The sequence below is a fragment of the Sorex fumeus genome, unplaced genomic scaffold (genome assembly GCF_029834395.1).
Source record: "Sorex fumeus unplaced genomic scaffold, SorFum_2.1 ptg000125l, whole genome shotgun sequence".
NCBI classification, from domain to species: domain Eukaryota; kingdom Metazoa; phylum Chordata; class Mammalia; order Eulipotyphla; family Soricidae; genus Sorex; species Sorex fumeus.
In genome coordinates, this window is record NW_026606182.1 from 3,394,840 (window position 1) to 3,422,093 (window position 27,254).

A 27,254-nucleotide genomic window follows, 5' to 3' on the forward strand; every position below is an offset into this window, starting at 1 on the left:
GCAGAGGCAGTAGAAACCCCTGAACAACGGTGGGTGTGACCCAAAAAGCAAAAGAAAAAAAAGAAAAAAAAAAGAAAGTCGGGGCTGGAGCAATAGCACAGCGGGTAGGGTGTTTGCCTTGCACACAGCCGACCCGGGTTCGATTCCCAGCGTCCCATATGGTCCCCTGAGCACTGCCAGGGGTAATTCCTGAGTGCAGAGCCAGGAGTAACCCCTGTGCATCGCCGGGTGTGACTCCCCCCCCAAAAAAAAGCAAAAAAAAAAAGAAAGTCATGTTATTAGGTGTGCCGGATTTCCTCCAGGGAACCCTCAAGGCCCAGCACGGGATCAGCAGATGCCACTGGATTCCGGGGAGGGGTGGGGGTCTCCTGCGGGTGGGCCGGCCGGACCCGGCAAGAGGCCACGCCCACTCGGGAAACCATCGCACGCGCCCTTCAGGGGGCGGGGCCTGATGACAGCTGGAGGCGGGGCTCGGGGCGATGGGCGGTGCCATCGGGGAGGAGGCGGGGCCTCAGGGCCGGCCCCGCCCCCGGGAGGAAGGCCTTGGCCGCGCAGACCGGAAGTCCTCCCGCCTCGGCCCGCCTCCGGGCCGGGTTCAGCCCCGCCCCTGGGCTCGGCGCGCAAGGTCACGTCCCGGAAGTGAAGGGGCCATGTTGGTGAGTGACCCCGGGAGCGGTGGCCGGCGGCAGGCGAGTCCCGAGGCGGCGAGGAGGCGCGCGCGGTCCGCGGGTGAGCGAGCGGCCCGGCCGCCGGGGCCCCGGGCTCCGTCCGTCCCGGGAGGCCGCGCCGGGCCCCGCCCCGCACCCGGGGGCGCCCCGGTTCCGCCCGGCCCAGTTTTCCGGGGCTCCCCGGGGGGGGGACGCGCCGGTGGGGGGGGTCGCGGCCGGGCCCGGCGTGGCGGCGCCGCCGACCTCACAAAGCGCCCTTCGCCGGGCCCGCACCCCCCGCCCGGTCCGGGCGTGCCGCACTCGGCGTGGGGGTGGGGCCGGGGGCTGGGGTGGCCGGCGGGACCCCGAGTCCGCGCCTCCGTTGCCTGGCCGACCCCCCTGGTCCCCGCTTCCGGAACGGGGGGGCCCGCGCGGGGTAGCCCCCCCTCTTGGCCCTCCTCTTGGGGGTCTGAGCTCGGGTGTGGATTGCCCCGCTGGGCGCTGGTCCCGCGTTGGTGCTTCCCAGAGTGCGGGGTCCGGGGCCGCCCCCCATCCCCCGGGCCAGTTGTGCGTGCGTGACGCCCCCTCGGGGAGCTGCTGCCTCCGGGGTGAGGGGTCCCGGGGCGCTTAGTGGAAGGAAGGTGCTGTCAGAGGGAGGCGCCGGGCTGGGGTGCAGGAAGAATGAGGGTTAACTGGTCTGAACCAGCTTCCTTTTTTTTTTAAAATTTTTTTGGTGGGGGGCTCCCAGGCAGTGCCCAGGAGGCTCAGGGATGCACAGGTGCAAGGGTTCAAGGGTGCAGTGCTGACTCAGGCCACCTCCCGGGTGCTTGGGGGCTCCAAGGCTGCACCATGTGGTGCCTGGAATCCATCAGCCCCGGCTAGCCCCCCTCACCCCCCCCCCCCCCATCTCCCGGACCCCTCCTCACTTCCTCCAATTGGTTGTGCTGGGTACAGCGCCAGTCCTGACCCCCGGGTTCGTAGTAGCCTGTGTGTGCTGCTAGATCTGCTGTTTATTGAGCACTTGCTAACCAGGAGAAAGAGTGCGACTCCACCCACCATCCCCCGAGTCCTCATCCCAGTCCTGTGGGCAAAGTACTGCCCGGTCCTCAGTTCTAGGCAAGGCAGGATAAAGAGGTGAAGGGTTATGAGCCCTGGAGGGGGGCGGTGTAGGGAGGCCTGTGTGGCTGAGACCCCCCTGGATGTGTCTGCTTTGAGGCTCAGGGTAGCAGCCCTGTCCAAAGTCACATGGCCTGTCAGTGGCCGGTTTGGCAGCCGCCAAGCCCTTTCAGTAGAGCCTGTCACTGCTGGGGAGTGGGGTCAGGGCTGAGGGCAGCCCTGCCTGTCACAGGGTCCAGCACACTGGGACCTGGGGAGGAAGGTGTGGAGAGTCGCTGCCAGACCTCACTTGATGCCGGACCTCACCTGATGCTGGTGTCTGCCCTTCCCGCAGCTCGACGCCCAGCCCCCGCCCATCCCCCATGGCCCCCTGGAGCCGCGAGGCGGTGCTGAGTCTCTACCGGGCTCTGCTGCGCCAGGGCCGGGCGCTGCGCTACACTGACCGGGGCTTCTACCTGGCCTCCATCCGCCGCGAGTTCCGGAAGAACCAGAAGCTCGAGGACCCCGCGGCCCGGGAGAGGCAGCTGGAAAAGGGCCTGGTCTTCCTTCACAGCAAACTGGGGGGGATCATCTAGGCCCCTCTCCTGTCCCTGCGCCCCAGGGAACGAGGGCGGAGACGCCGTGTGCCCAGCCGTCTGCCCGCCCCTGGCGCTGCCTCGCCGATGTGGTAAGAGACCTCGGGGAGGCCCCGGGCTGGGCGGAGATCAGGCCAGCTGTGACCTCGCTGGCAGAGAGTGGCCCCGACTCTGTCCCTGCTCGCTGGCTGTCCTAGGCCGCGCGCACATCATGACTTCGTACTCGAAACTGGGTTCTGCCCCCACATGCTCTGAAGCTCCCACCCGGGCCTCGCTGCTCGGCGTGTAGATGGCCCTGGGTTGCGGGCCGATCCTGAGACCTTCCTAGGCTTCCCATACCCTCCTGTCCGACGGGGACCCAGATGCCTGGCTCTCGGGGCCCTTTTGAAGCTTGAAAGAGGTGGTGGGGGCTGGAGCGATAGCACAGCGGGGAGGGCGTTTGTCTTGCATGCGGCCGACCTGGGTTCGATTCCCAGCATCCCATATGGTCCCCTGAGCACTGCCGGGAGTGATTCCCGAGTACAGAGCCATGAGTGACCCCTGTGCATTGCCAGGTGTGACCCAAAAAGCAAGAAACAAAACCCCCCCCCCCAAAAAAAAAGGAAGAGGCGGCGGGTCCCCAGCCCATGGGGTCAGCAGGGGGCTGTGAGCGCTGTTTTTTTGTGGTGGTGATTTGGTTTCTGGACCACACTTGGCGGTGCTCAGGGTTCACTCCTGGCATGTTTGGATGGCCATATGGGGTGCTGGGGTCCGAACCTGTGCCCCCCTCCCCGAAGTGTCCCGGAAGGAATGTGGCCCCACCCTGAGTCAGAGGTAGCGCTTAAGCCAGCCGTGTCTCCTGCTGGCAGAGAGGAAAAAAGGCCCATCAGTGCCCTAGGGAACTCAGGGCAGCTCGGGCTGGGCCTGGGGGCTGGCACCCACAGATGGCGGGAGGGAAGAGGGCATCGCGCAAGAGCAGGCACCCAGAGGCCCCGGGGAGGAGGTGGGACCCACGCTTGGCCATCTGGGGCATCAAGCCCGGCGTGGCTGGTGGAACCCAGGAGACCAGGTCGCCTGGCATGGCTGGTGGCCCCCAGGAGGACAGGTCGTCTAAGCTGAGGCTGGACCAGGTCCCGAGGACCCGAATCCCTTTGAGATTGTGAGATCACTAGTGGGGAGCTGTTGTGGCTTTTTTTTTTTTTTTTTTTTTTGCTTTTTGGGTCACACTTGGTGATGGTTACTCCTGGCTCTACACTCAGGAATCACCCCTGGCGGTGCTCAGGGGACCATATGGGATGCTGGGAATTGAACCCAGGTCAGCCGTGTGCAAGGCAAACGCCCTGCCCGCTGTGCTGTCACCCCTGTCGTGGCTTTTTGTGATTGGGGGGCTGACATGGAGGGGGGGTTGGGGTGGAGACCACATGGGGGACAAGCTGAGAGATGTGACCGACAAGAAGGGGGGCACCCAGGGGTGTCCGTGTGTGAGGGTGTGTGGGCTGCGGAGGGGGGGGGTGGGGCTGAGAGCTGGTGGAGGATCCTTGGGGATGACGTTCTCCTGAGCGCCTCCTGTAGCATGCCAGGGCCAGGCCGAGCAGATATCTGTGGCCCTGGGCTCCTTCGACTGAGTGGGTTACAGGTTGCCCGACCACCTCCCTAACAGGCCGCTAAGAGGCTCTTCCCACAGGGGCCCCCCTCCACACTTGGCAGAGAGCACTGACAGGGAGCACTAGTCTTTCCTTAAACACCTCAGCACCCTGCCCCCAGTCCCTCAGGACAGTAGCTTTTCTTTTTTTTTTTTTTTTGCTTTTTTGGGCCACACCCAGCGATGGCTCAGGGGTTACTCTTGGCCCATGCACTCAGAAATTACTCCTGGCGGTGTTTGGGGGACTATATGGGATGCCGGGGGCTGAACCCAGGTCGGCAGCATGCAAGACAAACGCCCTCCCCACTGTACTATTACTCCGGCCCCAGGCCAGTAGCTCTTTGCTTGTTTGTTTGACTTTGTATTTTTGGGGGGGCCAAACTGTGCTCAGGGTCATTCCTGATGGGGCTCGGGGGACCATATGGGGTGCCGGGGATCGAACCCGGGTCTGCTGCTTCGTGCCTGCCTCCCATACTTTCTCTTGGCCTCAAGGGCTCGTAGCTCTTTTGAATTTCGCTGGCTCTGGGATGTTGCCCCAGTGAATCAAAATATTCAGGAAGCTGGGGCTGGAGTAATAGCACAGCAGGTAGGGCGTTTGCCTTGCACGCAGCCGACCTGGGTTCGATTCCCAGCATCCCATATTGTCCCCTGAGCACCGCCAGGGGTGATTCCTGAGTGCAGAACCAGGTGTGACCCCTGTGCATCGCCGGGTGTGACCCAAAAAGCAAAAAAAAAAAAAAAATTCCAGGAAGCTCTGGTCATAGTTCAGGGAGACGTGATGAGGTTGGTGGGACCCCTGTAAGCCTTTGCCCTCCCCCTCCGGCCCACAGCCTGAACTTGGCCGCCCCGGGCAGCAGGCCAGTGCTAACCTTTGCCTGTTTCTGTGTGAGCGTTGGAGCTGCCCGTGAGGCAGGCTGGCATGGAGGGGATGAATGTGGAGAATGCCCACATGCTCGAGCGTCCAACGCTGGGTCTGCGCCAGCTGCCTCACGTGTATCCGAGCCAGAACGCCTTCCCTTTGCCCGTGGAACAAGTTGGAATTTCCATAGTTCTGCACTGTCATCCCAGGAAGTTGCAGGCCCTCCATTTCCTGTCATCCCCTGAATGTTGGGGTGATAGGCATTCTTTCTTGGGGGTGGGGGGAGGCCTTCCCAGCTGGGGTCTGGGACTGCCCCTGGCAGTTTTCAGGCAACAGTTGGCAGTTGAATGGGAAGGCCTGAGGGTCCTACTGGAAGGGCCCCGCAGTGGAGGGACACACACGCCCTGTCAGTGCTCAGGGCACCCTCTGATGCTAGCCACATGCAGACATGACTCTGACTTGACCTCCCTCTGGATCCTGATCAACCTCTCCCCCTGTCTGTCTTGGGCCTCTTCATGAGTCACTCATTCGCCTGAGGGGTGGCAGCCCTGCCCACCAGCTTAGTGCTCCTTGCGCTGCTGCCTTAAAAAATTTTGAGGAGGGGCAGAATACCAGGGTTAAGGCTCTTGTGTTTCTTGCGGTTGACACTGGTTCAATTTCTGGCACTGCATAAGTCCCCTGAGCATTGCTGGATGTGGCCCAATAACTTGGCACCCCCAAATAAATTTAAAAACATTTATTTAGGGGCCGGAGCGGTAGTACAGTGGGTAGGGCGTTTTCCTTGCACGTGGCCAACCCGGGATCAATCCCTGGCAACCCATAGGGTCCCCCAAGCACCCCAAGAGTAATTCCTGAGTGCAGAGCCAGGAGGAACCCTGAAGCGTCGCTGGGTGTGACCCAAAAAGCAAAAAAAACAAAAACAAAAACAAAAACAAACCAAAAAACCTTTTTTTAAAAACCAATGTTAAAGTGGTTCAACAAAGACTCGTGCAGGAAAGTGTTTCCATAGGCCTCGGCCTGCGACTCTAGGGGCTGTCTGAGCCAGCACATGGTCTAGACGTGCTGCCCTCTGAGGCAGAGGGGTCTGCGGAGATGATGGGTGCAAATGACGGGGTGGCTTGGACAGCAGGTACAGCGTCACCCACCGTGTCTTGGCAGATGGGTCTTGCTCGAGACAGCCCTGTGATCCAGGCATGTTCCCCCCTGCCCCTCTTTTGTTTCTGCAGTGGGGGCAGTGTCCACACCCGGTGATGCTCAGGCTACCTCTGGGTCATCCCCCAGTGGGCTCCGGGTGCCAGGGATAGAACCTGGGCCGGCTGTGTGCAAGGCTAGCGCCCTCCCCGCGACGCTATCGCTCCGGCCCGTTTCTCCAGTTTCCATGGCCGAGTGCTGCAGGAGCTCATTTGTGGTCAGTCGCCAGCCCTGAAGCGAGGCTCAGGCGCATTTGGTGTCAGGTTCCGCTCCTGAGGCCGGCACTCCCTCTGCTGCCCACACCGCCTGCCCCCACCCTTGGTCATGGGGACTCGGAGCGGCCTGAGAGACTCCTGCTGGCGTCTGCTCTGATGGGGCTGTACCCTTTGCTGCTGTCTTACCTCCAGGGACTGTTTTCTTCCCTCTCCTAAAGATGGGACAGCGGGAGGGCGTTGGCCTTGTACAGAGCAGCTGACTCGGGTTCGATCCCCGGCATCCCATAGGGTCCCCTGAGCATGCCAGGAGTGGTGGTTCCTGAGTGAAGAGCCACAAGTGGCCCAAAAACCAAAAAAAAAAAAAAAAAAGAAAAGAAAGCAAAGAAGCCTCCTGCTAGGAGTCGGGAGCCCGGGCTTTTCTGTTCTTTTCTCTGGGACTCTGGCAAGCCTCTGTGTGAACTGATGGGTGGGGTTACATGGGCCCTGGGGAATCTGTTAGTTCGGGCCCTTCAGAGAGTAGATCCACCGTGGTCCCAGTGTCACGCTGGGAAGGGGCTCGAGTGAGTGAGACTGATTGTCGGCGCTGATCGTGGGACTTTGTCCTCCCCAGAGAGATATACCAGAGGTTAAGGCCTTTGCATTGGGTATTCCGGTGCCTGCCAGGGTGGTCCCCAGCGTGCCGTGGGCTCTAACTGGCGGGGGTGCGAGGCGGAGGGCTGCCGTGGCGGTCCCGGTGCTGACGACTGTCTGGCTTCCTCCGCAGGTGAGCCATGGCGGGCGCCGGCGAGCGCAAGGGCAAGAAGGATGACAATGGCATCGGCACGGCCATTGATTTTGTGCTCTCCAATGCCCGGCTGGTGCTGGGCGTGGGCGGCGCCGCCATGCTGGGCATCGCCACCCTGGCGGTGAAGAGGGTAAGTGCCTGCAGCCCAGGAGGGCTGGGCACCCCGGGGCGCGGGGCATCGTGGCTGGGCCCTGGCCTTGGGGGTTAGCGAGTCGGCGCCAGGGCTGCCCCGGAGCTTCTGGCTAGAGTGCTGTGGGGGTGGGCTGGGGGGTGATGCAGTGACGGCCCTAGCGGGGTAGGGTCGTGAGTTCCCAGTCCCAGTTTCCTGAGACGCCGTTTGTGACCCTGACGCTGTGAGCACCTTGTAGCTGCTTCTCGTCCTGGTGTTTGTGAGAGCACTGCAAATGGGAGTGCAGGCGGGGCGGGCTCAGTGTTGGCCAGCTCAGAACCGGCTTCAGGCCGGTTCATCTGGTCCCAGAGAGATGAACACACAGAGAGTGTGGCCTCACTGCTAACGAACTATGTGGCAAACATCACAGCTCTAAGCAGAGGGGCCGGAGAGACAGGATTGTGCAGAGGGCATTTGCCAAGCACGTGACCGGTGGGTTCGATCCCCAGCATCCCAGAAAGTTCCCTGAGCTCGCCTCCAGTAATCCCTGAGTGCAGGGCCAGGAGGAAGCCCCGAGCACTCCCTGGTGCAGGCCAGAACACAGGAAAGATACAGAATTAGAAATTGCCGGTGACCTCCTGGTCACTCTCGCTGTCTTCCCGTCTTCGTGTTTTTCCTCCTCGTGTGTCCCCTCACTGTTCCGATTGCTAAGGGCCTGGGACAGGTTGGCATGGTCACCGCACTGAGTAATATGTGTGAAATCAGTGACTTGGTACTCTGCATTGTGATCCTTTCGTACCATGCCGAGTTCCGTAGTTAGCAAATGCATCTTTGTATGGGAAGTTTACATGCATTCATTGAGGTGGTGTGGGGAAAAACAAAAAGGAGTTTTCAGTGAAAAAGAAAAATCAGGTTTGGAGGTATTTATAGATCCTCATTACATAAGTCTTTCCAGACAGAGCCAGAGAGATCTGCAGGGGTTAAGGCGCTCGTCTTGCATGCAGCTGACCCCAGTTTGATCCCTGGCAGCATGTGGAGCACCCCAAACACAGGACAGAAGTGGTCTCCAAGCCCCCCCACCCCCCATCCCTAAGAGAAAAAAATAGATCTGGATGTGAAGGTATCGCCGGGCAGTGGCATTTTGGGTAAATCTCACCAGATCATTTCCGATGCAGTTGTCCCCAGAGCAGAGTTAGAGGCAGACAGTCGCGGGCGGGGCCGGACCACGGGTCCATGGCTCAGCACTGTCCCCTCTGCTCCCAGATGTACGACCGGGCCATCAGCGCCCCCACCAGCCCCACCCGCCTGGGCCATTCCGGGAAGAGGAGCTGGGAAGAGCCCAACTGGATGGGCTCCCCGCGGCTGCTGAACAAGGACATGAAGACGGGCATGAGCCGGTCCCTGCAGGCGCTGCCCACGGACGCCTCCGCCTTCGAGACCGGTGAGGCCCCGCCCTGCCCGCGTTCGGCAAACCCATGCTCCTGGGGGCTTCCGCCCCTGCCCCCCACTCTCGGACTCGGGCCGAGATCCGAGCAAGGATGGGAAGAGCTCACGTGCCTCTCTCTTGCCTTGGCAGATACGTTCTGCCCGCCCCGGCCCAAGCCATTGGCCAGGAAGGGCCAGGTAGACTTGAAGAAGTCACGACTCCGCATGTCCCTGCAGGAGAAACTGCTCACTTACTACCGGGACCGGGCGGCCATCCCCGCCGGCGAGCAGGCGCGGGCCAAGCAAGCTGCCGTGGACATATGTGCCGAGCTGCGGAGCTTCCTGCGGGCCAAGCTGCCTGACATGCCGCTCCGGGACATGTACCTGAGCGGCAGCCTCTATGACGACCTGCAGGTAACGCTTCTCACCGCAGATCTGGGGGGAGGTCTCTGCTGCCGAGGACCCCCAGGGTGGGGGACCTGGACCCCGGAGCAAACTCTGCCCCGGAAGGAAGCTCTGGGAAACCTGTTTATCCGTGCTTTCTGGTTCCCTCCTTGCCAGGCCTCCTTGCCAGGGCACGGGGCTCTTGCGTGCGCTTGATGCTCTGAGATGTAGGGGCGCCCGTGAACCCAGCTTTCCCTACCACTGAGTTGACGTGGGTCGCGGAGTTCTTATTCCCCGTTACTGTTGGGGCGGCCAGAGTGTGGGACTTGCATTTGGGGAAGCATCTCGAGAGCAGGTGAAACGCGTCACAACTGTTGCGCTCCGTCCCCGCAGGTGGTGACAGCTGACCACATCCAGCTCATCGTGCCCCTCGTGCTGGAGCAGAACCTCTGGTCGTGCATCCCGGGCGAGGACACCATCATGAACGTCCCTGGCTTCTTCCTGGTCCGCCGCGAGAACCCCGAGTACTTTCCCCGTGGGAGCAGTTACTGGGACCGCTGTGTCGTTGGGGGCTACCTGTCCCCCAAGACCGTGGCAGACACCTTTGAGAAGGTCGTGGCCGGCTCCATCAACTGGCCGGCCATCGGCTCCCTCCTGGACTACATCATCCGGCCCGCCCCGCCCCCCGAGGCCCTGACTCTGGAAGTTCAGTATGAGCGGGACAAGCATCTCGTCATTGACTTTCTGCCGTCGGTGACCCTTGGGGACACCGTCCTGGTGGCCAGGCCACATCGACTAGCCCAGTACGACAACCTGTGGCGGCTGAGCCTGCGTCCCGCCGAGACGGCTCGCCTGCGGGCCTTGGACCAGGCCGACCTGGGCTGCCGCTCTCTGTGCCTCAAGATCCTCAAGGCCATCTGCAAGTCCACCCCCGCCCTGGGCCACCTCACTGCCAGCCAGCTCACCAACGTCATCCTCCACTTGGCCCAGGAGGAGACCGACTGGTCCGCGGAGATGCTGGCCGACCGCTTCCTGCAGGCCCTCAGGGGGCTCATCAGCTACTTGGAGGCTGGGGTCCTGCCCAGCGCCCTGAACCCCAAGGTGAATCTGTTCGCAGAGCTCACCCCCGAAGAGATAGACGAGTTGGGCTACACCCTGTACTCCTCGCTGTCCGAGCCAGAGGTGCTGCTGCAGACGTAGGGCAGGGGAGGGGCGGGGTGGGCGCGGGCCCCGGATGGTCCGTTCCAAACCCTTGGCTGTGAAGCTGGTGCCTCCCAGGCTCCCCCGGGGCCTCCTGTCTGCTGGTCATGGCCCTTGTCACGTCCCGTCCTGTCACGCCCCGCGGATCAGATCCACGTCCTCCGTTCTGTTCTCACGCAGCCCTTTCTATTTTTGTTACCAAACACAACACTGTGCTCTTTGCCCCCCACCGCGGCTCCGGCTCTCTCTGGATGAACTGGGCAGGTGGGCTCCGGCCCGAGCTGGGACCACTCGGTGTCGTCGGCCGCGTCTGCTTCTGTCCCTCTTTTCCGTGTCTTCCCCCCCCCTCGTTTGTGCCTTCTCTCTGCTCTCTCCCACGGGTCACCTCTGCCTGATCAGGATGTTGCCTTTAGCGCAGGGTCCCGCAGAGTCCTGGCGGCAGTTCCCAGGCCGGCCTGGGCTGAGCCGAGCGACCACCCTGACGGTCTTCAGGCTTCGGGGTCGCAGCGGCGGAGGAGCAGGTCTCTGAGCCGGGGCCCTGGAAAAGAAGTCTCTTCCCCTCCTCCCCTCCCCGTCCTGTCACTTCACTTGTGTTGCAGAGTGGCTGGTCCTGCAGCCGCGCCCCCACCCCCCCCCAGGGTGCAGTGAGGTGCAGGATCCAGTGGGCACCTGGTTATGTGGAGGGTGTGTCCTAGTGGCCAGCCGGGAGAGTGCAGAGCAGGGAACAGTCACGGGCAGGCGAGCCCTGGAGGGGAGGGGTGGCCAGGGACTCCTCTGCGGGAGAATGTGGTCACCCATTTCCTGGCCTTGTCGCCAACTCGGGTGAGATCCTCGAGGACACGGCCTTAGCCATGCAGGTCCCAGGTGGTGGCGCTGGAGCCCAGCTCTGGTTTGGACTGCGACCTTGTGCCCGGGCCCCGCCTGCATGGGTCTCACCTTAGAGCACAGAGAGGCCCGTCGGCCCCTCCTTCCCCACCATGTCTGGGCACCTCCAGAGGCTGTCCTCCGCGGCCCCGGGGGAGACGGGTGCTAGGGAGAGCCCGTGGGGGCCCCTGCGTGGCCGCCGTAGAGTCGCGCTGTTCCCGCAGTGTGCCGGCGCCGAGGGACGGGTGGCGAATACACAGTGTCTGCAGCTGCCTGTCCTGTGTCGTCTTTTCTGCCGTGGCTGGTGACCCGTGTCTCATCTGCGCCTCCACTAGGCAGTTCTTGTCTTCCTGTTCTCACTGCCTCCCCCTGTGAGCCCGCCGCAGCTCCGCAGCTGTTCCCTTCCTGCGCCGTGACACGGAGTGACGGCAAAGAGCAGTGGGGCCTTGGCCACCCTTGGAACTTCAGGGAGGGGCGCCGGTCTGGGTGTGGGCTTGGGGTGGGGTGGAGAACTGGGCCAGCCTTGGTTGTGTGGGGAGACTCTTCCTGCCTCTTCTCACATGCACGCAGAAGTCGCTCCGGTGACTCAGTGGGCCCACAGAGAAGCGCAGCACTCAGGCCTGGGAGAGCTCTGCCGAGGCTGTCAGAATCAAAGCGGAGTTCAGGGGCCTGGGCAGTGGCTCCCCAGGCGAAGGCATGCTTTGCTCGCTGAAGGCTGGGCTCGGTCCCCGGCACCTCTAGGAGTCGCCCTGAACACCACTGGTGGCCCTGAAGAAAAGGCAAAGATCCCAAACAAATTGGAGCTAGAAAATCTCTATGCCGAGTTTCACCCGGAGTGATGGGTGTAGAGCAGTGATTCTCTGTTGGGGGCCCCTGGGTAGTTCAAGGGACCACAGGGGAAAGGTCTGGTATGGGGGGCACGAGGAGACTCGGTGACCATGGGAAGGAAGCAAGTGGGCAGGGGTGAGAAGCCCTAGTACAGAGGACAAGGGGGAGAGGGGATGTTGTGTGGAACCCACTGGGATCTGAGGGGCAAGGCCAGGAGAGCAGAGGTCGTGCCATTCTTGGGGAGGCGCAGTTTGGTTTTGGTGGCATGCCTTTCACACAGGAGGCCCAGGTCAACTCCAGCTGTCCCCACCCCCAAAGCGCATCACTGGAAGCCGTAGGCAGAGCAGTTCCAACCCTTCACCCACTGGGCACATCACACACCACATGCGTGGCGGATCTTTGGATGGAAGAGGATAATATGTCCCTCCCCCAGTCACTTTAAAATAATCTTTGGGGAAAGTTGGGGAACTTCCTCCTCTCACCCCCACTCCACCCATCTTGCTTCTCAGTAACTGTGGTCTTGAGTAAGAGCATCCGCTCGTGCTCAGTCTAAACATTCGGGGGAATCCTAGAGGTTCGCCTAAAGCTTAAAAAGCCGCCTCATCTTGAAAACCAGAGCAATTCCAAAGTGTATGTTGATCTGCTCTGTTTGAAAAAGATCGCTAGTCCAGGAAAACTATTTTTCTTCAGATGCTTGGTTGTGACTTTTTTCCAATAAAGGAAGACTCCATGTGGGTTTGGAGAGGCGCGAGGCTCCTGTTAGCTGCAGCTCGCGACCTTTGTTCCTGCTTCTGAGCTGCCTGGGGAGCTCCCAGTACTCATATTGAGAGCTCCAGTGCTCCTGAAGAGGAATTAGCTTCAGGACCAGACTTCGTGGAGGGGCCCCTGTGCGCCTGGTGAGAACACCAGCCTTCTTGCCAAAGCTTCAGGCGGAGCTGGGGAAGGAGTGGACACTCGGGCGGGAGCCCAGCTGGCACTTGCGAGGGTCAGAGCTGGGTCAGAGCCTTCAGCTGCTGATTCTTTTTTTGTTTGTTTGTTTGCTTTGGGTCACACCCAGTGATGCTCAGGGGTTACTCCCAGCTCTGCATTCAGGAATTACTCCTGGTGGTGCTTGGAGGATCCTATGGGATGCCGGAGATGGAACTCGGGTCGACCACATGCAAGGCAAATACCCTACCCGCTGTGTTTTGTGTTTTCTTTTTGATGATCTCAGTCAATTTTTTTGGTTTTGTTCTGGTCTTGTATGCTCAACGATCACTCTTTATGGGCTTGGGGAACCATATGGGGTGTCGGGGGACCCAGCCTGGGTCAGCTGTGTGCAAGACAAGCGCCTTGTTGGCTGTACTATCACTCTACCCCACTGTAAAGTCTTGGTCTCCGAGGTTAATCCTGCAGCTTACCCTCCAATCACTTGGCCACTCTGGCAGAGCCTGCTGTGTTTAACAGGTAAAGAATTCAGGGGCTGGAGTAATAGCACAGCAGTAGGGCGTTTGCCTTGCACGTGGCCAACCTGAGTTCGATTCCCAGCATCCTATATGGTCCCCCGAGCACCGCCAGGAGTAACCCCTGTGCATCACTGCAAAAAGAATAAAAGAATTCAGTCACTGATCTATCCTGCCTTGGCAAGGTCCACAGAGAAGCAGTTTTGCCCCCAAAACAGAGACAACCATCAACTCTTTCTCCTGCAGGAAGGAAATGAAGCTGGGATGTGCTTCCATGACATGCAAAAGCTTTGGCTTTGGAGTGTGGCCTGAAACACAAGAATGCCACCAGCTCTCCAGTGTCATCCTTAGCAGAGATGACAGAAACGTTGCAGAGTCATTCTTCCATGATCTCAGCAGCGTCAAAACGGGCATTGTCTTGCTTTCTCTGTCTCCTGGAGGTGCTGCCCTTTGATGGCACAAAAAGGTCACGTGTCCTGAGTGGCCCAAGTTAGGCCTTTGAACAGGTGTGCTCAGGCAGGAATTTTATTTTTTGGGACGTGCTCAGAGACTGCCGGCAGTGCTCTGGGACCATGAGGTGCTGGGGATCCAACCTGGGGCTCCCACATGCAAAGCAGCGCCTAACCCTTTAAACTATCTCCCTGCCTAGGGAGGGATTCTTGGCCAAGAAAGATTATTCTAGAACCCTCAGAGCCTGTATGCATAGCCAGTTTATAGTTGGTTTCATCTCCGTGACAAAAGCCAAGGAAGCAGGATGATGTTACTGTAATTGGAGGTCGAGTCACACCCGAGTCCTGATCCTGGCGATAATCACTTCAGCCCGGGGCTGAGGGTGCTCGGCTGAGGGTGCACATGGTGAGCCATGTTTCATCGAGGAGGAAACGGCTCCGTCGCTTTCCACACGTCCAGGCAGTGGCAGAGCCAGGTTTGTCCTGAAACCTGCCACCTAGCTCCTTCCGACCCTGGACTGCACCTGGCATCTGACTAGTCCCCGCCGACACTGACGAGAAAAGGGTCCGCGGGGAGCAGGCTTGGGCCTGTGTGAGGCATCCCGGGGACCTTCCCACTTTTTTTTTTTTAAATCTTGAAAATTTGTCGGATGAAGATAATGACGACTCTGTGGTGGATACGCAGTTTCCCACGTCGCTTTTTCCTACAACTTTCTCTGCGGGGGGAGCACATCACAGCTCTCACAGAAATCGGAGTTGTGCGGATCACGGAGGTGAAAGGAGCTCGCGGTCGCCGCCACCACAGGACCCGACAATGGCGGGCCGTGGAGGGCGCCGGACTCTCCTCGGCACGCTCTGTCCGCTGGCGCAGCTCCAACCCTCGGGGCGCCTCCGCGAGCGCGGCCCGAAGCGGCCAAAGCGTCTGGAAAGGCGCGGACAAGGAGACCGACGCCCGAGCCCGGCGGCGGGAACCGAACCGGCGACCCCGCCCCGTTCTCGCGCCGACCCGCTCAGCCCGGGCCAATAGCCGAGGGAGATAACTATGACTCATCGTGCCTGGCCAATTAGCGCCACGCGCGCTCTCCTACAGCATCTCGCGCGATTACGAGGCTGCCGCCCCTGGCGCTTCACAATTAAAAGAAAAAAACCTTCCTTGAAAGGCTTCGAGGTGACACCGGAAATGAAGGTGTCTGAGATCCCTCCGCGCCCCTGGCGGCAGAGGGAAGGGCGACGTTTCCATCTTGCAAAGTAGTGCGCCTTTTTAAAAACGTCGTGAAACCCTGAAAGTTCCTCGTTTCGTCTCCGCGGCTACGCCTGGGCTATTAAAAACTGTTGCATGGGGTGCGGGGGTGGGCTGCCGGGGCGGGCACGCGCGGGATGGAAACGCAGGGCCGAAAAGACCCGGTCACGTGACCGCGGCGGAAGGACCGCGCGGGGAGTGATGCGTCCCGGCCGGCGCCAAGTCTATAAATAGACCCACGTCGGGCGAGGCGCGGCCATTTCTCCTCCGTCCGCCGATGTGGGTTGTGGTGTCGTGAGCGCGCGCCTGTCTCCTCCGCTCCCACAGGGTCCGCAGCCGCCATGGCGCATTAGAGGCAGCAGTGCCTGCGGCAGCATCGGCCTTTGCAGCGGCGGCAGCAGCACCAGGCTCTGCAGCGGCACCCCCCAGCGGCTTAAGCCATGGCGTAAGGACCGAGGCGTGCCCGGGGGTGGGGGTGGGGGTGGGGGCGGCCGGGGAGCAGGGCCGGGGCGCGGCGGGGCCTTTCCGGCTTGCAGGGGCGCGGCGCTCGGGCGTCGCGGGGAGGGAAGCGGCTTTTACGAGCCTCGGGGACGCGCGGCCCCGGCGCCCCCGGGAAACGTGGCAGGGGCCAAGATGGCGGCGGGGCAGGGCGGCGGCGCGTGAGTCACGGCCACGTGGGCGGGGCGAGCGGGGGCGCCGGGTCGCGGCGGCGGCTGCTGCGGGGCTGACCCCCGCCCGGCGGCCCCCCCCCCACTCACGGGCCGGGGTCTTGGTGCCCCCCCCCCCCGCAGGCTTCTCACGGCCTTGAGCAGCAGCGTTGCTGTCACCGACAAAGACACCTTCGAGCTGAGCACGTCCCCCGAGTCCGGCAGCCGAGCCCCGCAGCATGGCCGAGATGAGCTTCCTGGGCAGCGAGGTGTTGGGGGGGGACTTGATGTCCCCCTTCGACCCGTCGGGTTTGGGGGCTGAAGAGGGCCTCGGCCTCCTGGACGACTACCTGGAGGTGGCCAAGCACTTCAGACCCCATGGGCTCTCCGGCGACAAGGCTAGGGCGGGCTGCTCCGAGTGGCTGGCGGTGGACGGCGGCAAGGGTGAGCCGGCGCCCCGTGGCCGCGGTGGGGGCGGGGTGGGGCGGCGACCCGGTGCCGCGTGCTTGACCCGCGCCCCCTCCCCCCGCCCCTCTAGAAGATGCCTTCTCGGGCACAGACTGGATGGTGGAGAAGATGGATCTGAAGGAGTTTGACTTCGACAGCCTGCTGAATCTCGGCGACCTGGACATGCCCGACGAGCTCTTAGCCACGCTGGACACCGGCGGCCTCTTTGACCCACTCCAGGAGAGTGACAAGGAGCCCCCCCAGGTCGAGAACCCCATTGGCCATCTTCCAGAAAGTTCCCCGAAAGCAGACCAGGTTGCCCCCTTCACCTTCCTGCAGCCGCTGCCCCCCTCTCCCGGCCCGCTGCCCTCCACTCCAGACCACGCCTTTAGCTTAGAGCTGGGCAGCGAGGTGGTGATCGCTGCCGGGGACAGGAAGCCCGATGCCGCGGCCCCCGCCACTGCCATCTCTCTGTGCATAAAGGAGGAAGATGCCCCCTCAGACAACGACAGCGGCGTCTGCATGAGCCCCGACTCCTACCTGGGCTCCCCCCAGCATAGCCCCCCTGCCACCAGGGGCTCGCCCAGTAGGGGCCTGCTCTCCTCCCCAGGTGCCCTCTGTGGTGGCCCTGCCCGCCCCAAGCCCTACGACCCTCCTGGGGAGAGGATGGTGGCAGCAAAGCTCAAGGGCGAGAAGCTAGACAAGAAGCTGAAGAAGATGGAGCAGAACAAGACGGCAGCCACCAGGTACCGCCAGAAGAAGCGGGCGGAGCAGGAGGCCCTGACGGGCGAGTGCAGAGAGCTGGAGAAGAAGAACGAGGCTCTGAAAGAGCGCGCCGACTCCCTGGCCAAGGAGATCCAGTACCTGAAAGACCTGATGGAGGAGGTCCGCAGGGCCAGGGGCAAGAAGCGGGTGCCCTAGCTAGACTGGAGTGTGCTTGTACATAGGCTTGCGCTGGTGTTGTAATAAATTATTTTGTAGCATAAGCACCATTGGTCTCTTGATTTACTAGAAGCCAGCTGCAGGACTAAGCTGGTTGGCAGGTGGGCTGAAATATCTCCCTACCCCCAGGGTCTCTGGAATTAACTAAGTTGAGAAGGGTTGCAAATGCTCAGGATCTGGGCCTTAATCCTTCGGGATTACGTGCTAGGGCTCCCCAATGAGGACTCAGATGACAAACTGGAGGAAGATGGGGAGGGCGGATTTGCTCACCCACTACGAGCCTGAGCTCAGGTTTCTGGAATCCTGAGGGACCTGTGGCAGTGTCTCCACCAGGCTGAAACCTGAGTTCCTAGACTCCTGAGAGGCCCGAGTGCAAGTGGCAGCTTTACTAAACTGTCATGGCCCTGGGGCTGGTCCCTAGAACTGTCCTGGGTAACACACTACCCTTTACAGTGGTGATCAGTGTGGACTCAGGATGCTCTTGGCAGGTCTGTATCTGGGAGGCAGGCCTTGCCCCTGGTACCTGCCCCCTCGCAGGGGGTCTTCCTGCTGCAGAGAAGGAAGGAAAAAGGGCCCCGCAGGATGCCCCCTAGCTGAGGCCCAGGGTCAGGAGATGCCGGGGCACACCAACCACTGGGTGTTTGTTTCCACTGCCAGCTGGCCTGGGCTTGAATCCGTTCCAGTGTCAAACCAGACTTGGTCTGAGCTCAGATCCCTTCTGGGGGGCTCCAGGAACCCTATGTGGTCTGGAGATGAAACCAGCATCGTGTATCGGGTGACAGTCACAATTATGCCAGCGCAGGATCCGTAACTCACCACAGAAGTACCCCAGACCTCACCTCTAACTTGCCTCTTTGTCCCATTTGGGCACTGTCAGGCTTCTAGTTCCTGTTACATAAAACAAAGCTACACGGGCCCAGGCAGATTCATGTCAAGAGAAAAAGCCCTCAGCCTCCCCCAGGACACAGCGGGGGTTGAGAGAGTGAGGGCCTCCCTGTCAGCCGACTGGCTTCACACTCTGGCGGGGCATCTTGGGGAGAAGACCCCCTTTAAGGCAGAGCCAGCACACGGCAGGGCCAGAGCCCGCTTTTTATTAGGCCCAAGGCCCACCCTCTTCATCAGGCTGGGGTGGCCTCGGGGCCCACATGTGCCCTTCCCCGCGTCCCATGGTCAGTAACAGGGCAGGCTGGCCCCTTCCCTCCGGACCCTCAGCTGCCAAAATATTCCTGCTGGAACTTCTGGAAGTCCTCCTCTGTGAACACAGTGCCCTCCGCCTTCTTCTTCTTTGTTTTGGTCACGGGCCGATCACAAGCCTTGCGACCACGGTTCTGCCGCAGGATCTGGGAGGGAGGAGGGGGTGTGTGAGTGGACAGTGACCAGGGTCCAGGGACACCCCCCCCCCCCACTGCCCTAGGTCCTTCTGCCCCCCTCTTAGCTCTCCCCTGGGTCCGACCCACGGTGCCCACACCTGCCGGGTGACAGCCTCAGCCACGGGGCTTCGCGCCTCCATCAGGAGTTTCACGTTCTCCCTGAGGTGGCCCCGACTCTGGCGTTTCTGGAACTCCGCTGTGGGCACAAGCAGGAGACAGCCCTTCAGATCCCGTCCCCAGGCCCGCCACGCGCCCCACTGAAGCTCCCCTAGCTCCACTCCTTTTTGGGGGCCCCCCGTCCCACCTCCCCCCCCCCCCCACCGCCTTCTGCTCAGTCATCAGGGTAACGGGAACACTGTGTGTATATGTGTGTGTGTGTGTGTGTGTGAGGGTAACGGGAACACTGTGTGTGTGTGTGTGTGTGTGTGTGAGGCTCTTCCAGGGCAGGGGAGACCACGGGAACAGAGTGTGTGTGTGTGTGTGTGTGTGTGTGTGTGTGTGTGTGTCAGGCTCTTCCAGGGCAGGGGAGACCTGTGATGCATAAGCGGAGCAAAGAGCACTGTGGGGAGGGATCCTGCAGACTCAGGATGAGTGGAGTTTTGCAGGGGCACGGCAGATGGAGGGGAGCATCCGTGCCAAGTTCCCCAAGTTCCCAAAGCAGCCGGGCTTGGTGCTGGAGCGATAGCACAGCGGGCAGAGCGTTTGCCTTGCACGTGGCCAACCCGGGTTCGATTCCCAGCATCCCATAGGGTCCCCTGAGCACCGCCAGGAGTGATTCCTGAGTGCAGAGCCAGGAGGAACCCCTGAGCATCGCCGGGTCTAAACCCCACCCCCCGCCCCCCCCCAAATAAAGCCAAAGCAGCCGGGTGTTCTGCGCACGTTCCACTAGGTCACGGTAACTCAGGGCCTCGTGCTGGCCAGGCACGCGCTCCACCCGACCTCGACCCTGACCCCGTCTCCGTCCCCAGCCCGGGACCAGATGCTTCTGCTGAGGCTGATGATGGGTACAGTTGTCACCTCGCTGGATGGCCGGGGCGGGGGAGGGTGGCGGTGCCGGCCAGAGGCTTTTTCAGGGAGCACTAAAACGGGAGCAGCTCAGAGCTTAGAGCTCGGCGGCCGCCCTGGAAACCCGAGTCTGGCCAGTGGCCCACCCCCCCCGGGCGCGGGCCCGGTAGCAGGAGGAGGAGGAGGGGGAGGGGGGAGGAGGAGGAGGCGGGGATGGCGGGGTGAGCCCTGGCACCCCGGAGCTCCGTGCACCGCCCTCAGCCTGGGGGCCTCCGCCCTCTGCGCAGCAGGCTCCTCCGCAGGCCCGCAGGCCCGGGGGCCACCCCGGCGCCCGGCTCACCCAGCGCCGACTTGGGCACCTTCCCCTTGGCCGAGTTCCGGAGCTTCTGCGCCTGCGCCGCCTTCGCTCTCCGCTTCGCGCGCTTCCCCGCGGCCGCGCTCGCCGGGGCCGGGTCCGCCGGGGCGGCTGGAAGGGGAAGAGAAGCACGACCCGGTCGGGGGCGCGCGCGCGGGGCTCCCCGCCGCCCGCCCACCCCGACCCCGCGCCCCCTCGCGCCCCCTCACCCTCCGGCGCCCCCAGCAGCTCCAGACCCCGCCGCAGCAAGGCCGCCGACATGGCCGGGCTCGGTACCGCCCCACGCCCCACGTCACTTCCGCCTCGGCCGCCCCCCCCCCCCGAGGGCGGAAGAAGCCGTCAGCGTGGGGCGCATGCGCCTTTCGGGGGAGGGGGCGGGGATGGAGGCGGGGTTAAGGAGCAGAAGGACTCCTCGATGGTCCAATCTCGATTGGACGTTTTCTGGGCGCGTCTGGCCACGCCTTCTCCCGGAAGTCGTCCGCAATTAGCCCAGGCTAAGCCCCTGAGATGAGCATCTTTCATCTCCGCTGCGGCTGAACCTGAACGTTTAGTATTTTTGATTTATTCTTCAGGGGGCGGGAGGGGCTCACACCCAGCGGGGCTTAGGGGACCATGTGGGGTACCGGGAATCGAACCGGGGTCGGTTGTGTGCAAGTCAAGTGCTCTACCCGTGTTCTTGGTTTTTTTTCTTTCTTTTTTTTTTTTTGCTTTTTGGGTCACACCCGGCGATGTACAGGAGTTACTTCTGGCTCTTCACTCAGGAATTACTCCTGGAGGTGCTTGGGGGACCATATGGGACGCTGGGAATCGAACCCGGGTCAGCCGCGTGCAAGGCAAACGCCCTACCCGCTGGGCTATTGCTCCAGTCCCCCAGTGTTCTTGATTTTAAGGAAAATGTTAAGGCTAGATCTTTGTTCATATACTTCAACCGAAGCGAACGAATCACTTAGAGCGCTTGCGGCTGGAGAATGCAGCTGTCTTCCGTTCAGCAAGACATTGGGACAAAACATTAAAAGACATTTGCAAAAATGCAGAAAAACTCTCACTGTTTTTCCATTATTTCCTTTAGTTTGGGACAATATAATTATTTACGTAAAGAGATGTTATTTATGTTAGCCTGCATTGGATTTGTTGTTATATGTGAACTTAAAAATATTTCAATTAAAAAAATTTAGTTTCTGACATGTTAAATATATAGAGATAAATACACACAAATAATCTGTTTGGGACCCTGCCTATAAATAAATATATATATATTATTTTAATGGTTGTGGGAAACAAAAACCTTCTACATTTAAGGCCAGTGTTCTACTGCTGGGCCACAACCCAGGACTGATTTTGGAATTTTTGTTGTTTTCAGATCACACTCAGTGAGGCTCAGGGCTTCCTTCTGCTTTCGCACTCAGGGACCTAGGACTATGCTCCTAGGACCATATGGAGTGTCAAGAATCCAACTCGGGCGATAGCACAACGGATAGGGCATTTGCTTTGCATGCGGCTGACCCGGGTTCAATTCCTCCATCCCTCTCGGAGAGCCCGGCAAGCTACCGAGAGTACCCCTCCCGCACGGCAGAGCCTGGCAAGCTCCCCGTGATGTATTCAATATGCCAAAAACAGTAACAACAAGTCTCACAATGGAGATGTTACTGGTGCCCACTCAAGCAAATCAATGAACAACGGTAGGACAGTGCTACCCTTTTTACTGTTTCTTTGGCCCCTGATTCTGGATTTTTAAAAACAGTGTAAAGAGGTTTCTTTGTTACTGGATTCAGTAATAAAGTTGGGAGTTGGTAGCTGAAAGGCCAGTTACTAGAGAAATAGGGTTGATGTGTGAAAATCAGTTTTATTCAGTTGCTAGCAACCTGGGAAATGGCGGGCTTTTTTTTTTATGCTTTTGGGTCACACCTGGCAATGCACAGGGGTTCCTCCTGGCTCATGCACTCAGGAATGAGCCAGGATACTGGAAGATGGGGGTCTGGGTGGAGGAGGCTCAGTCCCGATCCGAGCAGCCTTGGAGATCTCAGCCCCGGGTCCCGCACACCTGGGTTCCTCTGCCGGTTCCTTCATGCGTGAGGCTCATCCGAGCATGTGGAAAGTGTTCTTAAGCCTGGCTGTGGCTGGTTCCGGAGGTCTTCAGCTGCCGGGGCTCTGCTCAGGGCAGGGAGGGAAACTCAACCTGCTCCCCCCCCCCCAGGGGCCCCGGTGGGGACAACCAGCCGCGGGGGCAGGAGACTCAGCGCTGTTCTCTTCCGGGAGCTTGGTTTTATAGTTTCTGGGTCTTGGCTGTTGATGGGATTACATGGCAGCCGGGGGCAGGTGGTGGGTGTAACGCCTAGCTACTGGGTTCCTCTGCCGGTTCCTTCATGCGTGAGGCTCGTCCAAGCGTGTGGAGAGTGGTCTTAAGCATGGCTGTGGCTGGGTTTCAGAGGGAATAACGAATGCAAAAGGCAGTGAAGTGAAGAGCAAGAGAACTGGTTGGTGGTGTGTGTGTGTGTGTGTGTGTGTAACCGGGGCCATTGGTGGAGGGAGGGAAGTGGATACTTGAATGGGTGCTGGAACAAAATCAGGTGTAACTGTAATTCACAGGGATTCAAGAAAACACGAAAAAAAAAATAGCTTGTTTTCTTCTGCGTGATGTTCACTCGCTGTTTCTTCTTCCCGGTACCCACCGTGTGTCGTCAGTGTGTGTATGTGTGTGTGTCGTCAGTGTGTGTACGTGTGTGTGTGTGTGTGGTGGGGGGTCTTTCCTTGTTCCTGCTTGCTGATCCCCAGGAAGGCTCTGCAAGACTTCCTCGGAGCCCACGGAAGAAGGTTGAATGGGGGGCGCCGGGGGGAAACCGGGTAGAGATGCCCATGAGGCCGTGGGGTATGTCTGTCTGCCCCTCGGGAGGGCAAATGACCTTCCAGATACCACCCAGCGGCGGGAAGCAGCCGGACTCTGCACCCGATGGACGCTAGGTGGCGCCCCAGGACAGCGTTCCCTCGTGCCGGGGCTGGGGCTTCTGGGCACAGCGAAGGTGAGAGGGATTTGGGCGTGAGTGCCCCTGGGCCTGGACAGGAGTGGGCGGGGACGCTGAGCGGGGTCAGCTGGCTGCCCAGTGACGAGATGAGCCGCCTCCCCAAAGCTGTACAGACAGCGGGGAGGGCGTTTGCCTTGCATGCGGCTGACCCGGGTTCGATTCCCAGCATCCCATAGGGTCCCCCTGAGCACCGCCAGGAGTAATTCCTGAGTGCAGAGCCAGGAGTAACCCCTGAGCGTCGCCGGGTGTGACCCGAAAAACAAAACAACAAAACAAAACAAAAACAAACCAAAGCTGTGCAGAAACTGTGGGGTGCTCCCCCTGAATAGCTCCTGCACAGAGCAGACCCCGTGGGTGACACGTGGTGCCCAGCAGGGGCACTGGGGGTCAGGGCACAGAGACAGGGGACAGGCCAGGCCCAGTCTGGACATGAACCAGGGGCCCCCAGTTGGGCATCTCAGAAGTGCCAGGACTGCCCTGGGCCCCAAGGACACAGGCTCAGCAGGCAGTGACCCCTGCTCTGTGCCTCGCCGTGGATGGGGGTACCTGAGCGCCCGCATGGAGTGTCCACAGAACTTCTCTGTCCTGGTCCCCGATCACCTGCCCACGTCCTGTGTAGCCCTCAACTGCGGGTATGAGAGGGTGTGTGCATGTGTGAGTGTGTGCGTGTTGTGTGCGTGTGCGGTGTTTGTGGGTACTTGTGAATGTGTGAGACTGTGCTGTGTGTGCATGCTGTGTGGGTATTTGTATGAATGTGCATATGTGTGCATGTGTGTGCAAGGCATGTGAGTACTTGTGTGAGTGTGTGAGAGTGCCTGTGTGTGCATGGTGTGTGGGCACTTGTGTGTGTGTGTGTGTGCATGATGTGTGAGTGCTTGTGTGAGTGTGTGCGTATGCATGTTTGTGCAAGGTGTGTGGGTACTTGTGTGAGTGTGTGTGCGCATGGTGTGTGGATACTTGTGTGAGTGTGTGTGCGCCTGTGTGCATGGTGTGTGAGTACTTGTGTGTGTATGTGTGTGTGTGAGCGTGTGTTGGGTGCGCCCCGGGAGCTGCTTGCTGCTTCTGCTTCTCTGCCCTCATCTCTCTCATCGATGTCTCCTGGCGTCTGCCGCCTTCTTCTCTGCGCCTTTGGCCTCTCCCTTCGTGTCTCTGAGTCCTTTCTCCTCTGTCGCTAGCACCCCGGCTCCCTGGGTCCCTGGCCTCCGGCCATCCCACCTTTGACAGCCCAAATGGAATTCGGAGTGGGCTCCAGAGCTGGCAGGGGAGGGAGTGGCCACCCCCTCCCTCCTGTGGCTCTCTCCCCGCACCCCAGCCATCTTGGTGGCTTTGAAGTGCTTTTCCATTTCTGCACCATCTGCTTCTGAACCACCGGGCGTGGCTCTTTCCGGCCTCTGCTCTTGGCTGGCTGTCAGTCTGGCCTTCCTCCGTGCCACTGTCACCGGGCTGGGCCCTCGGATCCAGGTTCCCCGGGTTGCGGGGTGGTGGTGGGTTCCCGTGGTATGGAGACACGGGGAGACACGCTCCTCGGAGTCTGAGGGCCCCTTGTCTGGTCTGGAGAGGAGCTTGAGCTAGGCTGGGCGCTTTCCATCTTGGCTCTTGCTCTTAGTCTCGGGGCCCTCAGTTACAGAGTGACTGTGCAGAGTCCTGTGGGAGCAGAACGGCTCCTGTCCCAGCGGCAAAGGCTGCCCTGGGCACGGGCTGATACCTGCGCTCCCCTCCCACCTTGCCCCTCATGTCTGTGTGTCCTTACATGCCTGCACTTTCTCATGTACCCACACGCCCTTACATACCTGCACGCCATCACATACTGTGCACCTTCTAGTATCTGCATGCCTCACATTCCTGCACCCCTCATGTAACTGCATGCCCTCATGTACCTGCATGCCTTTACGCATCTGCACGCCCTCTCATACCCTCTCCCTCTGCCATAGTTGCACACCCTCGCGTACCTACACACCCTCACATACCTGCATGCCCTCAGGTACTACCTGCATGCCCTGACATACTTGCACACTCTCACATACCTGCACGCCCTCATGTACCTGCATGCCCTTACGTAACTGCATGCCCTCATGTACCTGCATGCCCTTACGTAACTGCATGCCTTCATGTACCTGCATGCTCTCACGTAACTGCATGCCTTCATGTACCTGCATGCCCTCACGTAACTGCATGCCTCATGTACCTGCATGTCCTCACACATCTGCATGCCCTCACATACCCGCCCCCTCTGCCATACCTGCACACCCTCACGTAATAACTTCATACCTTAACATACCTGCATGCCCTCATGTAACTGCACGCTCTCACAAACCTGCTCCCTCTGACATACCTGCATGCTCTCATGTACCTGCACACCCTCATGTACTATCTGCATGCCTTGACATACTTGCACACTCTGACATATCTGCATGCCCTCAGCACCTGCACGCCCTCACGTCCCAGTCCTTGTGTGGTGCAGGTGGTCACATGAGGGCCCGAGGCAGGCTCAGCGGGGCGCTGAGGGGGTGTCACATTGTTCTTCTGAGCATCCTGGGGGGGGGTGGATGAGGGTTGGCAGTGCTCTCCGGGGGTCCTTTGAAGGGTGCTGGGGGAGATGCGTGGAAGGGACCAGCCCACCCCTGCAGTCCCCTGTGACCAGCTGACCAGAGTCCAGGGGATCAGAGCGTATGGGCGTGGGACTGGGGGTGACCAAGGGGCCGAGGTGCTCACATGTCGGGGTCACACACTCTGAAAGAGTCTGAGGGTGGCCCTCAGCTTGTTCTCATTTGGCATGATCAGGCATGTCAGAGGCTGCCCGGGGTTTTGTGCTGGGGGGTTGTCTAGTTCCTGATGGTGTGTGGGGGTGGGGCAGGGGTGGGGGAAACAGGGTCTTCCTCATACAAAGCCTGAGTTCCAACTTCTGCTCTCTCCAGCCCACTGGGGTGGATTTTAAGAGCTAAGCAGGGCCCAGCGACAGCACAGCGGGGAGGGCATTTGCCTTGCACTTGGCCGACCCCGGTTCGATCCCCAGCATCCCGCATGGTTCCCTGAGCTCCACCAGGAGTGATTTCTGAGTGCATGAGCCAGAAGTGACCCCTGAGCATGCCTGGGCGTGGTCCCTTCAACCCCCCCCAAAAAAAACAACCAAGAATAGCTGAGCAGAGACATGGGGGAAGCTTCTGGAAGGTTCCATGCTGATGTGATGGATGTGTGTGTGGGGGAAGGTCCCAGGAGTCCTTTGTGTTGACTCGGCTCTCATGCCCCTCTGTCCCCTCTCGGGTATGTCCCTGGGACACTGGGAAGCTGAGAAGCCACAGGGAGAAGAAAGGGCCAGTGGGGAAGGACCCCCGACCCCAGCCCACCGCAGAAACCCCCGTGCTGCTTCGGGTGGGGGATCCGAGCCCCACCTGTCAGAACCTGGTCGCCCTGAGGCTTTTGTCCTGCTCTGGGCCCCAGGGTGCCCATCTGGGAGCCCCCCTTCCCCCCCTGCGGTCCTAGAGATGTCAGGATTGGGGGTGGGTTGAGGTGTCCAGCCGGGGACAGGGACGGGTTCTGATTCCTATAGAAATGGAGGTGGGGGCTCCTGTCCCCCTCCAGGGCCGGCTTTTTAATTCTAATTACATCTCCATTAAAATGCAAATTTCCAGCAAACACCCGAAATGGAGGCCCCGTTGCCATGGTGACAGAGTCTGGAGGTGGGGACCGGGGAGCTGCTGGGCCCAGCCGCCCGGTCCCCCCCTCTCGGCTCACCCACAGCCTGGGCCTCCTGGCCCCAGGGGACTGGGAACTGTGCTCGGCCACTTCCTCTGCCCAGCCTCAGTTTCTCGATCTGCGAATTGGGGGAGTTGGGGGTGATTGCCCTCGGCCTCTGGAGGGCTACTTCTGGGGTGCTCGCGGAGTCGCAGCCTGGGGCCCGTCCCTGTGTGGGCCCGTGAGCCTGGGGGCCCTGGAGCTTGGTCAGGACGCCCCCCACCATCTTCCAGAAAGAAACTCAGCGCTTTGTGCCCTCCTTCGCTAAGCCAACACGCTGACAGCAGCCCTTCCCCCATCGTTCCAGCTCAGGGTGCCAGGCAACACCCACTCTTTTTTTTTCTTTTTGGGTCACACCAGGCGATGCTCAGGGGTTCCTCCTGGCTCTGCACTCAGGAGTCACTCCTGGCAGTGCTCGGGGGACCCTACGGAATGCCGGGGATCGAACCTGGGTCGGCTGTATGCAAGGCAAACGCCCTCCCCGCTGGACTACCACTCCGGCCCTGCATCATCTGCTTTGGGAAGCTCTGCCTTCCTGGAGACGTTGGCGTGGGCCCTGGGTGTCTGTACTTAATTTTTCCTTGCAAGGGAAATGGGGGAGACGCTGACCCCTGGGGGCCTGGCGACAGGGAGGGTCAAGAGAAGAGACGTAAGAACGTAGGAAGGGGAAAGAAGGGAGAAAGACCCCCGTCCAGCGAGGGCAGAGCACGGGGGTGCGGGCTTGGCACACACCAACCCAAGTTCCATCCCAGGCCGCCCTGATGGGCCCCTCGCCTGGCTGGGGGCG

General features: G+C 60.6%; 4 protein-coding genes across 5 annotated transcripts; 3 read left to right on the plus strand and 1 right to left on the minus strand.

The window, feature by feature from the left end:
• The first annotated feature begins 635 nt into the window (after positions 1–635).
• Positions 636–7,078, plus strand: LOC130044806 (mitochondrial ribosome and complex I assembly factor AltMIEF1). Of its 2 annotated transcripts, XM_056137456.1 has the most exons (3): positions 636–729; positions 2,098–2,430; positions 6,988–7,078. In XM_056137456.1, exon 2 carries the CDS (start codon positions 2,126–2,128, stop codon positions 2,336–2,338), a length of 213 nt encoding a protein of 70 aa, XP_055993431.1. In that variant the 5' UTR covers positions 636–729; positions 2,098–2,125; the 3' UTR covers positions 2,339–2,430; positions 6,988–7,078. The 2 variants fall into 2 exon arrangements, with proteins under 2 accessions (XP_055993431.1, XP_055993430.1); XM_056137455.1 differs by lacking the exon at positions 636–729 and having other exon boundaries at positions 2,097–2,430.
• On the plus strand, positions 2,410–10,353 carry MIEF1 (mitochondrial elongation factor 1). The gene is made up of 5 exons (XM_056137454.1): positions 2,410–2,430; positions 6,988–7,138; positions 8,381–8,558; positions 8,694–8,956; positions 9,320–10,353. Exons 2-5 carry the CDS (start codon positions 6,995–6,997, stop codon positions 10,124–10,126), a joined length of 1,392 nt encoding a protein of 463 aa, XP_055993429.1. The 5' UTR covers positions 2,410–2,430; positions 6,988–6,994; the 3' UTR covers positions 10,127–10,353.
• Positions 10,354–15,226: 4,873 nt separating this feature from the next.
• ATF4 (activating transcription factor 4) lies at positions 15,227–17,029 on the plus strand. The gene is made up of 3 exons (XM_056137503.1): positions 15,227–15,394; positions 15,741–16,040; positions 16,135–17,029. Exons 2-3 carry the CDS (start codon positions 15,836–15,838, stop codon positions 16,962–16,964), a joined length of 1,035 nt encoding a protein of 344 aa, XP_055993478.1. The 5' UTR covers positions 15,227–15,394; positions 15,741–15,835; the 3' UTR covers positions 16,965–17,029.
• Positions 17,030–18,055: 1,026 nt separating this feature from the next.
• On the minus strand, positions 18,056–20,024 carry RPS19BP1 (ribosomal protein S19 binding protein 1). Its single transcript, XM_056137572.1, has 4 exons — positions 19,925–20,024; positions 19,701–19,826; positions 18,454–18,551; positions 18,056–18,325 (listed from the first exon to the last, which is right to left on the minus strand). The coding sequence occupies exons 1-4, from the start codon at positions 19,974–19,976 to the stop codon at positions 18,194–18,196; spliced, it is 408 nt and encodes a 135-aa protein (XP_055993547.1). The 5' UTR covers positions 19,977–20,024; the 3' UTR covers positions 18,056–18,193.
• Between the last annotated feature and the right edge of the window lie 7,230 nt (positions 20,025–27,254).